Source organism: Thamnophis elegans, chromosome 2, assembly GCF_009769535.1.
Source record: "Thamnophis elegans isolate rThaEle1 chromosome 2, rThaEle1.pri, whole genome shotgun sequence".
In the NCBI taxonomy this organism is placed as follows: Eukaryota; Metazoa; Chordata; class Lepidosauria; order Squamata; family Colubridae; genus Thamnophis; species Thamnophis elegans.
Window position 1 is genome coordinate 154,684,626 of NC_045542.1, and position 20,566 is coordinate 154,705,191.

At 42.5% G+C, this 20,566-nt stretch overlaps 2 protein-coding genes across 2 annotated transcripts; both read right to left on the reverse strand.

Moving 5' to 3' along the window:
• Positions 1 to 4,101: 4,101 nt before the first annotated feature.
• LOC116504254 (zinc finger protein 239-like) lies at positions 4,102 to 11,473 on the reverse strand. The gene is made up of 3 exons (XM_032211172.1): positions 11,420 to 11,473; positions 8,451 to 8,535; positions 4,102 to 5,024 (listed from the first exon to the last, which is right to left on the reverse strand). The coding sequence occupies exons 2-3, from the start codon at positions 8,482 to 8,484 to the stop codon at positions 4,231 to 4,233; spliced, it is 828 nt and encodes a 275-aa protein (XP_032067063.1). The 5' UTR covers positions 8,485 to 8,535; positions 11,420 to 11,473; the 3' UTR covers positions 4,102 to 4,230.
• A 6,904-nt stretch (positions 11,474 to 18,377) lies between these two features.
• Positions 18,378 to 18,797, reverse strand: LOC116524097 (zinc finger protein 239-like). The gene has a single exon (XM_032239182.1). It carries the CDS (start codon positions 18,795 to 18,797, stop codon positions 18,378 to 18,380), a length of 420 nt encoding a protein of 139 aa, XP_032095073.1.
• Between the last annotated feature and the right edge of the window lie 1,769 nt (positions 18,798 to 20,566).

Here is a 20,566-nt window from a genome sequence, read left to right on the forward strand (position 1 = left end):
GAAGAGCAACAAAGATGATTAGGTGACTGGAGAAATTTCCTGACAGTTAGAACAATTAATCAGTGGAATAGCTTCCCTCCAAAAGCTGTGAATGCCCCAACACTGGAAGTCTTTAAGAAAATGTTGGATAGCCACTTGTCTGAAATGGTATAGGGTTTCCTGCCTAGGCAGGGGGTTGGACTAAAGGACCTCCAAGGTCCCTTCCAACTCTGCTATTGTATTATTGTATTTAAAAAACCAAGAAAGTCCAGTTGCCTTTTGGAAAAAGCACCTTTGGGGTTACAGAAAAGAAACGAAACATTATGGCAAAAAAAAGAACCACACATAACTTGCAGCTTGCATTCTTTTATTTTACATCCGGCCTCACACCCATCCTGCAAGGTAGACAGTTTCATACATGGGCAATCCAGGCTGCCTTGCATATTGCAAAGATACAGTGGGCATAACCTGAACCCAGAACCCCCATACCCCATGACAAGTCTCTATGCATTGGGACACCGGACATTAGAAAATTAAGGGCTATTGTCCCTGGCTTGATTATCTATTTTTGAAGGCCAAATCTGGCAGTCCTAAGAAAAGAGCAATAAAGTTACTCCAAAAACTGAGCTTTAGTCAAAAAATAAGGATCCCAAATTAGATAGGACCTCTTAAGAGTGATAGCAGAAAAGACTTAAGCAATTTGATTCTGAACATAACTATTTGGTGAGAATAGTTGGTTCATTTGCATTCTCTGAGACACAAATATAAGTTACATTGCCCTCAAATATATATGTAAACAAATACAAAAGATAGATCCAGCCTTGGGCCTTCGTTTCTCGTGGCTTATGAAGCAAATTTTAATCTATGAATCTTATAGGCATGTCAGGAAATGACCACTAGTGTTTTTGATCAAGGCAGCCAAGATGAGTAAGGACATAACCAACACTCCCTGCTGTAGCTTTTCATTTTAAAATTAACCTGCTCACCCGTAAGGATCAGGAATTCCTTCCAGGAAAACAAGTTGGGATGACTGAGGAAAGATGGGTCATCCCACCCTCCCTTTGTCACTTAACTTTTCATGCTAGCCACAAAGGGAATGCATTCTCTGTGATCAACATGGAAATACAATAGGCCAGCAAAACTTGGTAACCAGAGAAGGATGGCACGGCTGCTTTATACAGCAATAAATCAGATGCGGATATTTCTCAGCGCATGTTTCAAGGAGCTTCTCTTCTATGTGGCTGGAATGGAAATCCTAGTTCTATCAGGTTCAGTATTTTTTCTAATCACATTGATCCAACCTAGAACTAAGGAGGAATATGCTGACAGTTAGAAGCATTGATCGGTGGAACAACTTCCCTCCAGAAGTTGTGGATGCTCCATCATTGGAGTTTTTTAAGAAGAGACTGGTCAACCATTGGTCTGAAATGGTCTAGGGCAGGGCTGTCAAACCCACGGCCTGCAGGCTGGGTGCTTCACGCGCTGGCCACACCCGTGTCCGGTTTTGTGAAGGGGAGGGGGGGGAAGTCATGATATGTCACATGACACCGCCGTAATGATGCAAGTTTGACACCCCTGGTTAGTCTAGGAGACCTCCAAGGTACCATTCCAACTCTGTTATTCTGTTTCATGAATGTACGAGATATCTGCTCAAACTAATCCTAAAATGGAAAAAAGAAATATCCAGGATGGAGAATCTTTCCTTATCAATAGAAAATGCAAAGCTGCCAGAGATAAATGACAGAAAAAAGATTATTTTGTCCTCTCCAAAACTCCTCCCCACCCTTCCCTACCCCTGGCAAATTTCAGAATCGCAAGCAACCTGGCTGGCAATTGGATTTAAAGTCTAGCACCTTTAATAGGATGACATATTTCCACCCCCACAAGTGTCTAATTCAGGAAATACAGTATTGTATATGTCACCTTCCACTTAGTTCTCCAAAAGTCAGTATGGTACATCTGTAACACATGGAAAAAGGAAAGATCTGTTACCAAGGCGATACAGGTAGTCCCCAGTTCAAAGTCACAATGGCACTGAAAAAAGTGACTTATGATCATTTTTCACACTTACAACCACTGCATCATGGGCACATAATCAACATCCAGAGCAGTGGTGGGTTTCAAAAAAATTTCGAACCTACACTCTGGGTGTGGCCTCCTTTGTGGAAGTGGCTTGCCGGCCATGTGACCTGGTGGGAGTGGCTTGCCGGCCATGTGTTCTCTCTCTCTCTCTTTCCTTCCTTTTGTCTCTCTCTCCCTTTTTCCTTTTTTTTCTTTCATCTCTCTCTCACTTTTTCTTTCTTTTTTATTTATTTTATTTATTTATTTCTTCCTTTCTTTCTCTTTCTCGCTCTGTGTGAGTCTGTGTGTGTGTGTGTGTGTGTGTGTGTGTGTCAGTGGTGGGTTTCAAAAATTTTTGGAACCTCTTCTGTAGGTGTGGCCTGCTTTCCAGGTCCACTGGTGGAACCTCTTCTAACCGGTTCGGTAGATTTGACGAACCAGTTCTATCGAACCCACCTCTGATCCAGACACTTGGCAACTGACTCATATTTATGACGGTCACAATGTCCCGGGATCATGTGATCCCCTTTTGCGACCTTCTGACAAGCAGAAGACATAGGGGGGAGCCAGAGTTACTTAACCACTGGGTTAATAACTTAACAACTGAAAGATTATGGCAAGAAAGTGTGTAAAAAAAAGGGAGGGAGGCAAAATTCACTTAACAAATGCCTCATTTAACAACAGAAACATTGGGCTCGATTGTGGTCGTAAGGCGAGGACTACCTGTAAACAGCCCAAAGAAAGAAGTTTACAAAACTGTCTCAGACGGGCAACCCCCGCAAATTCTCAAGAAGACAAAGAGGAGATGGGGAAGTGCATTCATACATAATATAGTACATGTTATTACAGCTACTATTACACTACTAAGTAGTGTTAGGTATACATAGTGTCTGTTTCTTGGTCTGATCTACCTAGTAAGGCTGACAACATCCAACCTGAGTTTGCCATTTCCCATGAGGGTGGGGCAGGTTTATCGTTTCCTTCCCTATACAATGTGGCATTTTGATTACCGTGTTTCCCCAAAATTACGACATGTCCTGATAATAAGGCCATGCCATATTTTTCCTGTGGGCAAAAATATACGCCTTCCCCCAATAATAAGCCCCCCGGACAACCCCCCCTCCAACCAGGCAGAGCGCCACTCACCAACCTAGAGATATCCTGAAGGTGCAAAGCTGCAGGAGCCGGGGGAGGGGGGGCAAAGGCGCTCACATTGCTTGACGCCTCTGGGATACCGCTAGGTTGGTGGGTGGCGCTGTGCTCAGCTGGAGCGGGGGGTTGCCGGGCAGCTGCTCTCACGAGCAGCCACCCGGCAACGCCCCTTTCCAGCCGGGCAGAGCGCCACTCACCGACTCCGTAATATCCCAAAGGCACTAAGCCGCGTGGCGCTCTGCCCAGCTGGAAAGAGAGGTAGGGGCGTTGCCCGGCGGCTGCTCATGAGCATGGTCACCTCATGGCGGCTCTGTTGCACTGCTGTGACAGTGCAGCACAGCCGTTTGCCCCTGAGGCTATGCCCTGCTCTTCGGGCGCCCACTCATAAGAGAGCAGCCACCTGGCAACCCCAAACCAATACCCCCCCCCCCCGATAAGGCTCAAGCAAAATTTGGGGGATCAAAAGAAAATAAGACCCTGTCTTATTTTTGGGGAAACACAGTAATAATCAACTAAACCGTCTCTTCCAGATGTCTCTTTCCCCATGGACATTATTTCATGGATTATTTCAATGGTCAAACCCTGAAAACTCCATCACCACATCTCAAACACCTTCCACTTTCGGTTCTGTTCGCAAAGCCACAAGAAAAGAGTGTTTGGCCATATAGCTGAGACTATAGTCACAAATTCTACAGGGTTTTGTTTATCTATCTACCAATATTTCCCCTCTCTACTGTTCAAATACAGCTCTATTCTGTTTGAACCCCATCCTCTGTTATTAGTCGTGCAGTTGTGTCTGACCCATCGCGATCCCATGGACAATGTCCTCTACCATCCTCTGGAATCCATTTAAGCTCACGCCAAGTGCTTTGGTGACTCCATCCAGCCACCTCATTCTCTGTCGTCCCTTTCTTCTTTTGCCCTCCATCTTTCACAGCATTAGGCTCTTCTCCAGTGAGTCCTTCCAGTGAGTCCTCCTGGGAGTCCATCCTCAGTTACTTATGTCAAATAAAACTTGGCTTAGAAAATGCAAGCGATTTATAAGCTCTCTCCAACGTGGCCTCTCTCACGTACAGGCAGCTTGGAATCCGGATTCAAGCCGGGCTGAGAATAATTCAAGAAGCCGGGCCGTGTATGGATTCTCTCGTGCTTCAGAAGGCCTGAACTTTGCTTGAATTTTTTCCCACACTGGGAACATTTGTAGGGTTTCTGCCCCGTGTGGTTTCTCTTATGCCTCGTGAGGCTGGACTTGTTAGTGAAAGTGTTCCCACAGTCTGAACATCGGTAAGGTTTTTCCCCAGTGTGGATCCTCTCGTGTTTCACCAGATTTGAGCTCTGGGAAAAGCGTTTCCCACAGATGGAACAACTATACGGGGTCTCCCCCGTATGAGTCCTCCCGTGGACTAGAAGACTGGAGCTCTGCTTGAAGCTTTTGCCGCAGTCTGAGCATATGTAAGGCCTCAGGCCGGTGTGATTCCTCATGTGCCTGATTAAACTCGAGCTCTGGCTGAAACGCTTCCCGCAGTTTAAGCAACCGAAGGGCTTCTCTCCAGTGTGTTTCCTCTTGTGTCTGGTCAGGCTGGATTTGTTACTGAAGCTGTTCCCACATTCTGAGCATCTGTAGGGTTTTTCTCCCGTGTGAGTCCGGTCATGGGTGAGGAGAGCTGATCGTTTCTTGAAGCCCTTCCCGCAATCAGCACACTTGTATCGTTTCTCAGTTCCCTTGGGCCTCTCGTGATCAATGAGGCCCGACGCATCACCAAAACCTTTGCCGTACATCGGACGGTAATGGGGATCCTCTCCCGGGTAGATTCTTTCGTCCTCCTCACCTTCTGGAAGAGAGAATTGGGGTATCAGTCTTTATGTAGACCTGGAGTTAATTAGAGGTAGTCCTCGACTTACAACCATTTGTTTGGTGACAGTCCACAGTTACAATGGCACTTTAAAAAATGACATCTTGACTGTTTTTCACATTTACGACTGTTGCAGTATCCCCATGGTCACGTGATCAAAATTTGGACACTGAGCAATGGACTCATATTTGTATTTATGACTGTTGCAGTGTCCCAGGGTCATGAGTAGGATGGATAAAAATTGATTTTTTTAAAAATTGGATTTTTTTTAATTTAAATTGGATTTTTTAAATTTAAATTGGATTTTTTAAATTAAATTGGATTTTTTAATTAAATTGCATTTTTTATTTAAATTGGATTTTTTAAATTAAATTGATTTTTTTAATTTAAATTGGATTTTTTAAATTGGATTTTTTTATTTAAATTGGATTTTTAAATTTAAATTGGATTTTTTATTTAAATTGGGTTTTTTATTTAAATTAGATTTTTTTTATTTAAATTGGATTTTTTAAATTTAAATTGGATTTTTTAAATTTAAATTGGATTTTTTAAATTTAAATTGGATTTTTTAAATTTAAATTGGATTTTTAAATTTAAATTGGATTTCTTAACATTTAAATTGGATTTTTTAAAATTAAATTGGATTTTTTTAAAATCAAATTTATTTTAATACGATGCCTTTGGAGTAAAAATCTATCAAAAATAGTTTTCTATTTAAGATATATTAATAATTTAGTTTATTCAGCATGAATAGCAATAGCAATAGCAGTTAGACTTATATACAACTTCATAGGGCTTTCAGCCCTCTCTAAGCGGTTTACAGAGTCAGCATATTACCCCCAACAACAATCCGGGTCCTCATTTCACCCACCTCGGAAGGATGGAAGGCTGAGTCAACCCTGAGCCGGTGAGATTTGAACCACTGAACTGCAGATAGCAGTCAGCTGAAGTGGCCTGCAGTACTGCACTCTACCCACTGCGCCACCTCGGCTCTCAGGGAGAGAGATGACAGTTGCTCTTTCAAAATTATGATTAAAATCAAGTTGAATTAAATCAAGCCTTTTTTACTAGTGATTTAAATCGTGATTTAAATCCACTTGATTTAAATCAAATCCACCCTGGTCATGAGATTCCCTTTTGCAATCTTCTGACAAGCAAAGTCAACGGAGGAGCAGAATTCACTGTACAATTGTGTTACTAACTTAACAACTGCAGAGATTCACTTAACGACTCTGGCAAGAAAGGTCATAAAATGAGGCAAAACTCACTTAACAACTGTCTCGCTTAGCAATAGAAATTTTGGGCTTCATTGTGATCATAAAGTCGAGGAGGACTACCTGTACCAATAAAAGCTGCCGTCCCTAAAATGAAACTTTTCTTTTTAACAACAGTAAAGTAAGAGTTGTTAAAGAAGGACATGAAGGACGCCAGGAAAACTATCACAAAATTCGAAAACTGCCTATGCCTTTGGCTGAGAATAGTCAGCTTTTTTAAAATTGCCAAAATCTTGTGACATGACCATACTTCAAAAAGAGTTGACGAATACAGATCGTCCTCGACTTACAACAGTTCATTTAGTGACTGTTCAAAGTTTACAATGGCAATGGAAAAAGTGACATGATCATTTTTCACTTATGACTGTTGCAGCATCCCCATGGCCACACAATTAAGATTCAAATGCTTGGTAACTGGCTCATATTTAGGACCGTTGCACTGTTCTAGGGTCATGTGACACCCCCCCCCCCTTTTGCGACCTTCCGACAGGCAAAGTCAAAGGGGAAGCCAGATTCACTTAACAACAGTGTTACTAATTTAACAACTGCAGTGATTCACTTAACAAATGTGGCAAGAAAGGACATAAAATGGGGCAGGACTCCACAAATGTTTCACTTAGCAAGTAAAAATTTTGGGTTCAACTGCGGTCGCAAGTCGAGGACTACCTATACAATTTTACATCTCAAAAAACAGCTTGAATGTATGGTGTACAAGGACAACAATGAACATAAGCATACTTGATGGATGATTGTCAGGATTATGCATAATTGAAAGTAGTGATGTATAAACATAAACAGTTGGAAAATTCTTTTACACTGTAAAAATATTCCAAATGAGATAAGTGATTACATAAAGGTATATTGTTATTAAATAGACAATCAAGAATGCAAGAGAATTAGGTTTGTTGAAAAGAAAGAAATATTAATTGTAATTGAATATATGTTGAACAATGAAAGTGAAGTATCTAGTAATATTAGACGGAAAATCTGTGATTGTATATGTAATTGAAAATATGCATGCACAAACGCTTTTAACCAAATGACATGCTGTATGTAATGGATGAGATTTTTTTTATGTTGTCTTTTATGCTTAAAATTTTTTTAAAATCTTTTTTAAAAAACATCTTAAAAGCCAATCCCATCCCTCAAACAAAAAAAAACTTAAGGCACAGATCGTCCTTCATTTACAATCCAATGCAGCATATGCCCATCACAAACATAAGCCACGACAAGTTGTAAAAACGGGTTGGTCATGTGACCGACTTGGTGACTTGATGTAGCGGCTGTTTAAAAGCAAATCGTCGCAGCCATTAAATGAATCTGCAATCCCTAAGCAAACCAATGTGTTCGCTGAAAATCAGAAGTGCCAGTTTGAGACAAAAAGTCACAACACGCAGTCACGTGACCCTGGATGCAGCAAACCGATTGTAAATGTGTGCCTGTTGTCTAGTAGTTTAGTCACTTGGCCAAGGGGGCAACCATCGTTAACTTCGAATGTAGGTCGTAAGTATCCCCAAGGTAGGACCGTTATAACTTCAAACAATCGCAAAGCAAATCACCGTAGGTTGAGATCTATCTAATATACCCTAATTTACTATGATTGTCCATTTTTAGTATCTGAAACTACCCACAGCAAACCTCATTTCTTCACACACAAACACACCACACACACGCGCACACAAACGCACATACACACACACCATTCCCAGATTTGGCTAGCAAAGCAATCACTAGGGAAAACCGGTATGAAATGGAAACCCTGAGGGAGAGATAGATCTTTCTGGAAACACGGGGCCATTGGTGCCCCCAAAGGCTACCATTGTATCTCCAAGTAGCGCATGGAGCTGAAGGGAAGCAAAACAGCAACGGCATTCCTCAGCTAGCAAAGCACATTGGTCATGTATTCTGCACTGCTGCTCCATCTCTTTCATTTAAAGCATCAAGATACCTGCAGCCAACTGCTCCCCGGAAGTGACTACCTGGGTTTATTTTCGCACAATTTAGGGTAACCTCCAAGTGAGGCTGGAGAAATGCCTGTGAAATATTCCCAAATCAAGTCCTTCTGGGAGTCAAGGAAGAACCTGATTCACTTTGCATTGATTCACAAATCTTGAGGAGAAAGAGCCCTCACCTAGAACAATGATGCTGCCAGAATCTTCTTCCATAGCAACTCCAAATCCAACATTTGAGGTTAGGCCCCAGAAAGCCACTTGCTCCTGTCACGGGGGGATGAAAGAAGAGTCAAAATAAAAACATTTTTTAAAAGTTAATTTGGGGGAAGTACTGTATTTTTCAGACTATAAAACGCACCGGAGTATAAGACGCACCATGATTTTGAAGAGGTAATTTTTTTAAAAATGTTTTTGCACTCTGCAGGCTTCCCAAACCCTCTGCATGCCTCGTTTTTTGCAAAAAAAAAGGGGGGGGGAGGTGCAGAGCTTTGGGAGGCCAGTTTTCCATTCATTTTTGCCCTCCCCAGCCCCCAGGAGCACTTTGCAAGTCTCCCAAACCCTCTGCCTGTCCATTTTTGCAAAGGGGGCGGGGTTTCGGTAGCCCAAAAATGCTGAATTTAGTGTGTAAGATGCACCCAGATTTTCACCGTCTTTTTTGGGAGGGAAAGGTGCATCTTATATTCTGAAAAATACGGTAGTCCACCCTGATTTGAGCAGACAAGTATTTTTCCTGCCTACTCTATTCTCCAAGGCTAAAATTGCACAAGCTGGCTTTTTAGACCATACAATACCAACCTTCAGTACTTGCTAAATTTCAAATGGGTTTTCAAATTTGAAAGAGTTATAAGTGATCACTTATAACTGTTGGTGTCTAGGGAATTCTGGGAATTGAAGTCCACACAGCTTAAAATTGCCAAGGTTGAGAAAATTGCTGGATTTTTGTTCCAAAGTGTAGAGGCCACGACTGAGAAGGTGTGCTGCCTAAGTCCTGCTACATGGCAAAATTTAAAATTGCCAAGGTTGAGAAACATTGATCTGGAAAGTCATTTTGGGCACCAATATTTTCAAACTTAAGCCAACCTCTCCCAGCACCCCAAGCCAGGATAGTCAAAATACACACATTTAAGAAACCTGTTCATCTCTAATTCCTCCCTCTCCTTTTTAAAAAAGCAGGGTACTACCCTTGTTTTTCCTCTGGTTTCTCTGAAAAGACACAAGAATCCTTGGACTTGATCTCATATCTATATAGAATAGAATAGAATAGAATAGAAACAGAATTGGAAGGGACCTTGGAGGTCTTCTAGTCCACCCCCCTGCTTAGGCAGGAAATCCTACATCACTTCAGACAAATGGTTATCCAACTTCTTAAAAACTTCCAGTTCCAACTTCCAGCTTCTTTAAGATCCAGCAATGAACATGCGAAGAGACCTCACAAATTAGACTAAGCACCGTTCAGCCCAGCATTCCTCTGGGCTGCTCTGAAGCACATGGAGATAATACAATAATACAATAGCAGAGTTGGAAGGGACCTTGGAGGTCTTCTAGTCCAACCCCCTGCCTAGGCAGGAAACCCTATACCATTTCAGACAAATGGCTATCCAACACCTTCTTAAAGACTTCCAGTGTTGGGGCATTCACAACTTCTGGAGGCAACTTCTGTTCCACTGATTAATTGTTCTAACTGTCAGGAAATTTCTCCTCAGTTCTAAGTTGCTTCTCTCCTTGATTAGTTTCCACCCATTGCTTCTGGTCCTGCCGTTAGGTGCTTTGGAGAATAGTTTGACTCCCTCTTCTCTGTGGCAACCCCTGAGATATTGAAACACTGCTATCATGTCTCCCCTAGTCCTTCTTTTCATTAAAGTAGACATACCCACATCTAATAATGTACTGCATCATTTCTGGTCATTGATTGGCCTGTTGAAACCAATCTTTAAACAATAAGGCGGCGGGATAAAAATGGTGAACATTTAAAATGTATTTCAGTGCAATTAAAAGCAAACTGAAACTCTTTTACATATGATGGCTTAGTCTGACCTAAATTGTCCCCTGTCCTTTTACACAAGAGAGACCCACGTTGTCTGGACGCAGCCATATTTACTCAAAAGCCACCCTTGCTCAGATCAAGAGGATTTGCACCCAGAGACGTGATTGATGATATGTAACCTCAGTCAGTAGCTGCACAGTACTAATACAATTCATTCTGTGCAGATGTGGTTTCAAGATAACACTATAAAAAGAGAGGAGGCAGAATTTAAAGATTAAATTCAACAGGAAGGGAGGGGCGATGGGCGAGAACAGAGCATCAATGGGGTTATGGATAGCGTAGTCTCAAGACCCTGCCTCTAGTCCAGCAGGAAAGTACTGGCGGTGATGTGATAGCAGTATTCCAATATCTCAGGGGCTGCCACAAAGAAGAGGGAGTCAAACTATTCTCCAAAGCACCTGAGGGAAGGACAAGAAACAATGGGCGGAAACTAATCAAGCAGAGATCCAGAACATAGAACGAAGGAGAAATTCCCTGACAGTGAGGACAATTAAACAGTGGAACAATTTGCCTCCATAAATTGTGATTGCTCCAACACTGGAAGTTTTTAAGAAGGGATTGGACAACCATTTGTCTGAAGCGGTATAGTGTTTCCTGCCTAAGCAGGGGGTTGGACTAAACAGTAACAGAGTTGGAAGGGACCTTGGAGGTCATCTAGTCCAACCCCCTGTTCCCGCAGGAGACCTGGAAGACCTCCAAGGTCCCTTCCGACTCTGTTATTCTACTCTAAATTCTGGATGCTGCACTCTTCCTTCTCCCTCCCCATCTGCTTTACCTCTTGAGAAATTCACTCGTCGGCAGTTTCTTCTCTTTCCCCAGCCGAATGTAGTTTTTTCCCCCTCTCTTTTTCAACACCCCAACCACTTTTGGGGAGAAAACCAACTTTTATAAAGGAGTTAAGTTCCACCCATCCAAAAAACCAACTGCATCGGGGCAATCCCTAAAAAGGACATCTACTACTACCCATCAGAAAGAAAAGAAGTGGGTTTTAAAAAGCTGGGAGCACGTAGAGGCACTTGATGGGAAACAGCATTTTTAAGGGGCCGCTAATCCGGATTAAAGCACCCAACACACAAACATACACACAGAGGGATCCAAACAGACCTGGGGAAGAACCTCTCCTCCTCCTTTCTCTGTATTTTAAAGGCGGCTTTTTCCCTTGCTTTCCGCTTCCTACCATGTGACCGAAGCCCTACCAGGAGACTGGCAAGGGTAGACGCAACTAATCAGCGGTTGGAGCGGATGGATGAATGAAAGGTAGAGAGCCTGAGATATTCAAGGCTGCGTGTAAAGGACAGCAAAAGGATACAATACCAAATGCAAGTAGTCCTACGCGCTTACAACACTTCACTTAGTGACTGTTCAAAGGTACAACAGCACTGCAAATAGTGACATGATGACCGTTCTTCATGGCTCGGTCTGTATTGAATCGTCCCCTGTCCCTTTTCTACAAGGGACTCCCGCGTTGTCTGCATTTACTCAAAAGCCACCCTTGCTCAGATCAAGAGGATTTGCACCCAGACATGTGATTGATGATATGTACAATACAATACAATAGCAGAGTTGGAAGGGACCTTGGAGGTCTTCTAGTCCAACCCCCTGCCTAGGCAGGAAGCCCTACACCGTTTCCGACAAATGGCTATCCAACATCTTCTTAAAAATTTCCAGTGTTGGAGCATTCACAAATTCTGGAGGCAAGCTGTTCCACTGATTAATTGTCCTAACTATCAGGAAATTTATCCTCAGTTCCAAGTTGCTTCTCTCCTTGATTAGTTTCCACCCATTGCTTCTTGTTCTACCCTCAGGTGCCTTGGAGAATAGTTTGACTCCCTCTTCTTTGTGGCAAACCCTGAGATATTGGAACACTGCTATTATGTCTCCCCTAGTCCTTCTTTTCATTAAACTAGACATAGCCAGTCCCTTCATGTGTTTTAGTCTCCAGTCCCCTAATCCTCTTTGTTGCTCTTCTCTGCACTCTTTCTAGCATCTCTGCATCTTTTCTACATCGTGGCGACCAAAACTGAATGCAGTATTCCAAGTGTGCCCTTACCAAGGCATTAGAAAGTGGTATTAACACTTCACGTGATTCTTGTATTTATGACAGTCACCTTTCACCGGTCCTGTGATCACCTTTTTGCAACCTTCTGACAAGCAAACTCAATGGGGAAGCCAGATTCACTTAACAACCGTGTTACTAACTGAACAAATGCAATTTCACTTAACAACGGTGGCAAGAAAAGTCATAACACAGGGCAAGCTCACTCAGCAAATGTTTCACTTAGCCACATAAATGTTGGGCTCAATTGTGGTCATAACTCGAGGACTACCTGTACCATTAGTAGATGTAGTCCTCGACTTACAACAGTTCATTTAGTGACTGTTCAAAGTTACCACAGCACCCAAAAAAGTGACTTTTTTCACACTTACAACAGTTGCAGCATCCCCATGGCCACGATCAAAATTCAGCCGCTTGGCAACTGCTTCGTATTTATGATGGTTGCAATAGCCCATGGTCATGTGAACACCTTTTGTGAACAAGCACATTCAATGTGGAAGCCAGATTCATTTAACAAATTGGTTACTAATTTAACAACTGTTGGTGATTCACTTAACAACTGTGACAAGGTCGTAAAATGGGGCAAAAAGCTACAATCAAGATCAAGTGAGGTACTAATGCTACTCTATAAAGCCCTAGTAAGGCCACACCTAGAATATTGCATCCAGTTTTGGTCACCACACTATAAAAAGATGTTTAGACTCTAGAAAAAATGCAGAGGAGCAACCAGGATGATTAGGGGACTGGAGAATAAAACATATGAAGAACGGTTGCAGGAACTGGGCATGGCTGGTCTAGTGAAGAGAAGGACCAGGGGAGATATGATAGCAGTCTTCCAATATTTGAGGGGCTGCCACAGAGAGGAGGGGGTCAACCTGTTTTCCAAAGCACCTGAAGGCCAGACAAGGAATAATGGAGTGAAATTGACCAAGGAGAAATTCAATCTAGAAATAAGAAGGAACTTTCTGACAGAACAATTAACCAATGGAACAGCTTTGCCTTCGGAAGTTGTGGTAGCTTCATCACTTTAGACTTTCAAGAAGAGATTGGACTACCATTTGTCAGGGATGGTGTGGGTAGGGTCTCCTGCTCGAGGTTGGGAGGTTGGACTAGATCAGAGGTGGGTTCCTACCAGTTCGCACCTATTCGCTAGAACCGGTTCGTCAAATCTACCGAACCAGTTAGAAGAGGTTGCACCAGAGGACCCGGAAAGCAGGCCACACCTACAGAAGAGGTTCCAAATTTTTTTGAAACCCACCACTGGTCCTTGGATATAATTATTCTACACTATCATGCTCCTATTTATAAAACTCAGTGCCTCTGTGAAAGGTAAGGATGACTACTGCATTTGTGGTGCAATCAGAACATTGCGTGTGTTGAAGTTGTTTTAACGCAAACCAAAGTTGCCTTTTAAAAAACAAGTTTACATCATATTCTTATGCAGGCCAGTGCTGAGTGTGAGGTAATTTAAGGTGGTTCTGACAAGTGTCGGCGGCATCTTCATATCCGGTCACATGGGCGGCAAGCCACTCCCATCCGGTCACATGGGCGGCAAGCCACTCCCACAAAGGAAGCCACACCCACAGAGTAGGTTCGAACAATTTTTGAAACCCACCACTGGACTACATGACCTATAATGTCCCTTCCAACTCTGTTAATCTGTTAAAAAGACTATCGGTACAGTAGTTTGTGAAGTATACAGATCTTAAATGGAAGGCAAGTTGATTACAATTGTTTTTTTGCGGACTCTTAACTATCCATTGAAGTCTCTACCTGTCCTGTTTGCTTGCTGCACAAAACAGGACAGTTATAGAGGTACAAATGACAGACTCAATAATTCCTCAGTAGAAGGGCAGTCTGAGCTTTCTGAGTTGATGCAGGAAGAGCTTGTATAATATTACCTGATTTACGATGGGCAAAATGTACCAAATGTGGCCTTGAGCAGATAATAACTCAACACAGTCTTCCTTCAATTTTCCCAAAGGTTATACTGTAGAGCTTTAGCAGCGAATGTACTCTAGCAGAAGCTGTTTCTGCACACTCATCTGAGTTCCTGTGTGAACAAACATTCGATTGTGGTCTGAAGCTTTTCACACAAATCTTTGAAGTGGTTTCTTGATGGTAAGCTTTCTTTTATCTCTTATCAAGCCTAAAAATCACTGACGCTTTCTATCAGTACTTGTTCATCTCAACAGTTGCTTTTCGTGGTTGATGTTCTCCTTGCTATATAGAGATAATAATAGGATTTGAAATAGAGCCGTCAAACTATAAGATGACCAACCAGGCTTAAAATTTTGGGCTTGGACAATCTGGAACTCTGTCTCCTGTGGTCGGACCTAAGCACAGTACACAAAATTGTCTGCTACAACAGCCTACTTGTCAACGACTACTTCAGCTTCAACCACAATAGTATACGGGCAAACAATCGATACAAACTCAAGGTTAACCGCTCTAAACTCAATTACAGAAAATACGACTTCAGCAACAGAGTGGTCAACGCCTGGAATGCTCTACATGATTCCGTTGTTTCGTACTCTTAACCCCACAGCTTCAACTTCAACCGTGGACCTCACCCCATTCCTAAGAGGTCCGTAAAGCGGGCGTGAAGCGGGCGTGCATAAGCGCACCGGCGTGCCTACCACCCCTGTCCTACTGTCCCCATTTATCTGTATTCATTTCCTTTGTTCATGTCCATGTTCATACTTATACCTGCTGACTTGTACATGTTTGACAAACTAATAAATAAATAAATAAATAAATAAATGGCAGGCAATAGAATAACGAAGAATAACGAAGTTGGAAAGGACCTTGGAGATCTTCTAGTCCATTTTGCTCAAGCAAAAAAAAACAAAAATCCATACCATTTCAGGCAGAGGGTTGTCCAATATCTTAACAACTTCCAAAATACAGCTTCCCAGCCCCCAAAGCACCCTGAGATTGTACCAATAACATCCAATGATAAAGAATATATATGTAAACGTAGGGGTGCTAAGCCTCTGGGACCCAAAAGAACCAATTTCTGGTGTTTCAAATCCCAACCCCGCTTCCAAAACGCATTCAATTTTTAAGTGAAATTAAGGAGAAAGGACTATTAACCAGTGGAACAGCTTTGCCTTCAGAAGTTGTGGGTGCTTCATCACTGGAGGTTTTTAAGAAGCGATTGGACAGCCACTTGTCTGAAATGGTATCCTGCTTGAGTCGGGGGTTGGACTAGAAGATCTCCAAGGTCCCTTCCAGCTCTATTATGATTAAATCTGTGCCTTTTCTTGCCTGACCGATAGCAAAGTTAATATGCCTAGCCATAATTACATTAGCTGCTAAACCATCTTCTCCATAAACATGCCACAATTACTTCTTTTGTTAACCTTTGTTATGCCAATAAATGACCTTTGACCCAGAAACTATTACGATTCCATAAATCAAAACATTCTCAATGATGCTGATTATGCATATAATTTACAACTCTCCCCTCCAAAGTGAGATGAGTGCTCAAAACGTTAGAATAAATATGGTCAACTGGCATTTAGGCTTGTCAAAAGCTAAGGAAGTTGAATTACGAAGTGTTCTCTCACTGCAATAGGTAAGCTGAAATTTCTCTGTACCCATATATGTATCCTTCATCCATTGGAAAAAAAATATCTTTTGTCAAATATAACCTGTTAGGGGTATCTCTGTTGGGAGACAGAAAGTAGCGCAGCGGAATGTACAGCTGGAGAGAAGGAACGTTGCTAGTAGAAGAAACACACGAATAGAGTCACAGACGCTGCTAGTAAAAACAATAATAATAGCTTCACAAGCAGTGATAGTAGGTATTTGTCCAAACACAATTCAAAGAACAAACAATTGTTTACAGTCGCAGTTCACGTTCCAGTCATCAAGCGAGCAGGTAGTCATCAAGCATTTCCTGACTTCCTCTTATTGCAAAGTTAATTACAGCCGATTATAAAGTTAATTACACCTGATAAGTACATTCACCCATTTAAAGCAACAACCACCATTTGGTATTGTATATGAAGCTATATTGTCTACCCAACACTAGGAGTATACTCCCAACAACATGTACACTTGTCATTCTCTTCTTCCCACAACTACAATTTGATGAAATATGGTCTGGCATTTTTCATTCTTAAACGATCAGAAACCAGAGTCTCGCTGTTACTTTCCAGCTTTAATAAAAACTAATTAATCAAAATGTCAAAATGTTCTTAGCTGAATTTTCCCCCACATGGATTGAGGGTGACAACCCAATGGAAATGAGCATCTCTCCACAGGCTCAGCTGTCAACCCTGGCTTGGCTGAAGCCATCTTGGAGCTTCAGTACTGCCACACTAAAGCTGAGGGATGGGGGGGGGGGATTGGAGATAGCTGGGGTTGTGTAGTCAAAATAGAATACTTTCCCTTGGGAACCAAGGACGTTCTCACACCCGGTCAGATGAAGGAGGAGTAATGTCATCAAGCTACTAGACAGTGCCTGATTAAGCCATGTGACTGATTGTGGGTGAGAGAAAACCAATTAATTGGGTGAAAAGCCACAGGAGTCAGTTTTCCCCAGATATGTGCCAATATGATATTTCCAATACAGCTATTCTTTGAGGACGCTACTTGCCTTGGAGTGTTGCTTGATATGCATCTATTGCTTGCAACCCTGGCATCAGCATTAAATGGCTGAAATGTACGGTGGTTAATTATTATTATTTTTATCTCTTGCAAGGTAACACTTAGTTTTAGCACTTTTCTTCTGCAAAGGAAGGAGAGCTGATACTTCTAGTCAAGACACTTCAAAGGTGGTATAAGCAGCAATTATTTTTATTGCACACATTTAAAAAAACAGAAAATACTTTATTATGTATTGCTTATTTTTATTCTCCTGAAAGGCAGTATGGCGATGAGGGTGGAGGAAGACTTGCTCTCTTCTAGAAACAGCTGAGCATCACTTGGCAGAAAAAGGAAGATGATAAAAGTGGGTTTGCCAGCTCAAATTAACTGCATAAATGCAACAACCAGGCCCATATGCAAATAATTTCCTTTTGCTTAGTTAGGCCCACTTGCTTCCGATGAACTGGGAAAGCTGCTATATAGTATTGGCATTTCTCTTAGGTAGCCTTGCCTGTGGCAGGTTTTGAAGTGTTTAGCTAGCTTGGGTTTTTATTTTTTTGAATGAAGGTCTTCCCACAGTCCGCACATTTAAAACGGCTTTCCTTCTTCTTATTTTTAAAGAATGTTGGCCCTCTGCACAAAACTTTTCTTGCAATTTTAAAAAGGGAGTGGTTTCTCTCTCTCTCTCTCTCTCTCTCTCTCTCTCTCTCTCTCTCTCCCTCCCTCCCTCCCTCCCTCCCTCTCTTTCTCACTCTCTCTCTCTCTTTTTCTCTCTTGTGAATTTTCCTGTGTGATGTAAGAGCACTGCCGTCGAGAAAACTTTTCCCACAAGCCCAACACTAAAACGGTTTCTCTCTCTTGTGGATTTCCTCATGATGTTCCACTCTGGATTTTTCTGTGAAGCTTTTCCCACACACAAAGCATAGATATGGTCTTTCTCCTGTATGATTTCTCTGTGGCACGACATAACCACGGTAGACTAAAGCGCGCCGACAACACCGCGGTGCTAAAACCGCGATGTCAAAAGCGCGCCCACAACAGCGCGCCCACAACAGCGCGCCGACAGAAGCGCGATTTAACTTAAGTTAAGGTTTAGGGTTAGGTTTAGGGTAGGTTTAGGGTTAGGTTTAGGGTTATTTTTAGGGTTATGTTACAGTGCGCTTCTGTCGGCGCGCTGTTGTAGGCGCGCTGTTGTCGCGCGGTTTTGACGGTGCGGTTTTGTCACTGCGCTTTAGTCACACCGCTTTAGTCTACCGCGGTTTTGTGGTGGAACCGATTTCTCTGCTGAATCATCAGCAAAGATATACAATCAAAACTTTTTAAACAATGCAAGAATTCAAATGGCTCTTTCGCTAGTATGTATCCTTTTATGCAGCTGTAGGTTTGCAAGTTGGCGAAGCATTCTGGGCATTAATGTTTATGCCGTTTCATATGTTTATCAAGGAAGAATTTTTTCCTAAAACCTTTGCCACAATCTGGACATTGATAAGGTTTATATCCAGTGTGGATTTTCTTATGCATTGCAAGAACTGAACTGAAGGTAAAATTTTTATTGCAGAATGAACAGTGATAAGGTCTCTCGCCAGTATGGATCCTTCGGTGTTGTTGCAGGTATGAATTATTTCGGAATTTTTTTCCACAATCTGAACATGGATGTAATTTCCCTCCCACATGAGTTTTCTTGTGTCTGTGAAAATATTTTCTACAATTAAAACTCCTCCCACAGTCTGGGCATTTGTAGGGTTTCTCCCCCGTGTGACTCCCTGCGTGAAGGACAAGCTGCTCTTTGAATCTGAATCTATTTCCACATTTTGAGCACTTGAAAGGCATCTCGTCTCGGTGGATTCTTTCATGTCTGTTCACATGTGCTCAGGTCTTGAACGTCTTCCCACAGTAAGTACACATGTGGGGCTTCTCCTCGGTGTGGGTGAGTTGGTGCTTGCGAAGTTCTGCGTTCCATATAAAACATTTCCCACACTCTGAGCATCGGTAGGGCTTCTCCCTGGCATGGATGCGTTGGTGCTTCCGAAGGTTTGTGTTCTATATAAAACATTTCCCACACTCCGAGCATCGGTAGGGGCTCTCCCCGGTGTGGATTTTCCGATGGGAAGATAGGTTTGATGAGTAACTGAAACTCTTCCCGCACTCTGAGCATCTGTAAGGCTTCTCTCCTGTATGGCAGCGCATATGCATGGCAAGGTAAGTGTTACTGGAGAAGGTTTTGCCACAGATTGAACATTCATAGGATCTCTTGTTAGACATGTCGGAAGCAGATCTGTCCTTCAGACTCTTATTCCCGATATGCTTCCCTTGGATTTGACTTTTCTTGCTCGGAATGGCTTTTTCCTTTTGTTGCCTCCTGTCTCCTGGCCAAATCTCTGTGCTCTCCCCATCTTCCTTGCAAACCAAGGGAATCTTTTGAGATCCGGGCCATTTTGTTCGCTTCTGTTCCTCCAATGCCAAACTACCTGACTGAATGGATGTCTCTTCATTCTCACTCACTTGCTCAGGTCCTAAAGAAATAAAACAGAAGTGAGATACAGCAGCATAACCTCCTTTGCAGAAACTTCAGGAACAAGTTAATCATAATTAAGGGAGGGAAGTGTAAAAGCGTGTTCTAATTTACACCATGAGAAAGATCGGGCTAGATGAATCAGAAGTCGGAATTAAGATTGCCAGGAGAAATACAGTATCAACAACCTCAGATATGCAGATGATACCATTTTAATGGCAGAAAGTGAAGAGGAACTTAAGAGCCTCTTGATGTGGGTGAAGAAGGAGAGGGCAAAAGATGACTTGAAACCCCACCTTAAGAGAACTAGGATCATGGTATCCAGTCCTCTCAATTCCTGGCAATCAGATGGGGAAGAAATGGAGGTAGTGGCAGATTTTATTTTCTTGGACTCCAAGATCACCGCAGATGGGGACTGCAGCCAAGAAATTTCTTCCTGGGGAGGAAAGCTATGGCAAATCTAGACAGCATACTAAAAAGCAGAGACATCACCCTGACAACAAAAATGCGTATAGTCAAGGCTGTGGTTTTCCCAGTTGCAATGTATGGCTGTGAAAGTTGGACCATAAGGAAGGCTGAGCATCAAAGAATTGAGGCCTTTGAACTATGGTGCTGGAGAAGACTCCTGTGAGTCCCTTGAGCTACAAGGTCAGTCCTAGAGGAGATCAACCTGCTGGCTGTGTGTCCGTTGTTGTTTCGTGTTGTAACGGCTTGGGTGGTGGGTGGGGCTCGTTTGTTGACTAGGGCTGGTTTCCAGATGTCTGGTAGGTGGGAGGTATCGTCACGTTTATTCATGTTGTGGGGGTGTTTCTCTATTTCGACAGCTTCCATAATTATTCTCTTGTACTGAACACTTCAACAAGAGAATAATTATGGAAGCTATCGAAATAGAGAAAATAGAGAAACACCCCCACAACATCTTCGGACAGTGCTGGTCTTCAGCTTTGAAATTGAGATGAGCACCACCCCCTAGAGCCCGGAACAACTAGCACATATGTGCGAGGGGAACCTTTACCTTAATTTTATTGCAGAGGCTTTGCTAAAGTTTTTATGTGCTCATCAGTTTGTTGCCATTCCCTAAAAGCCA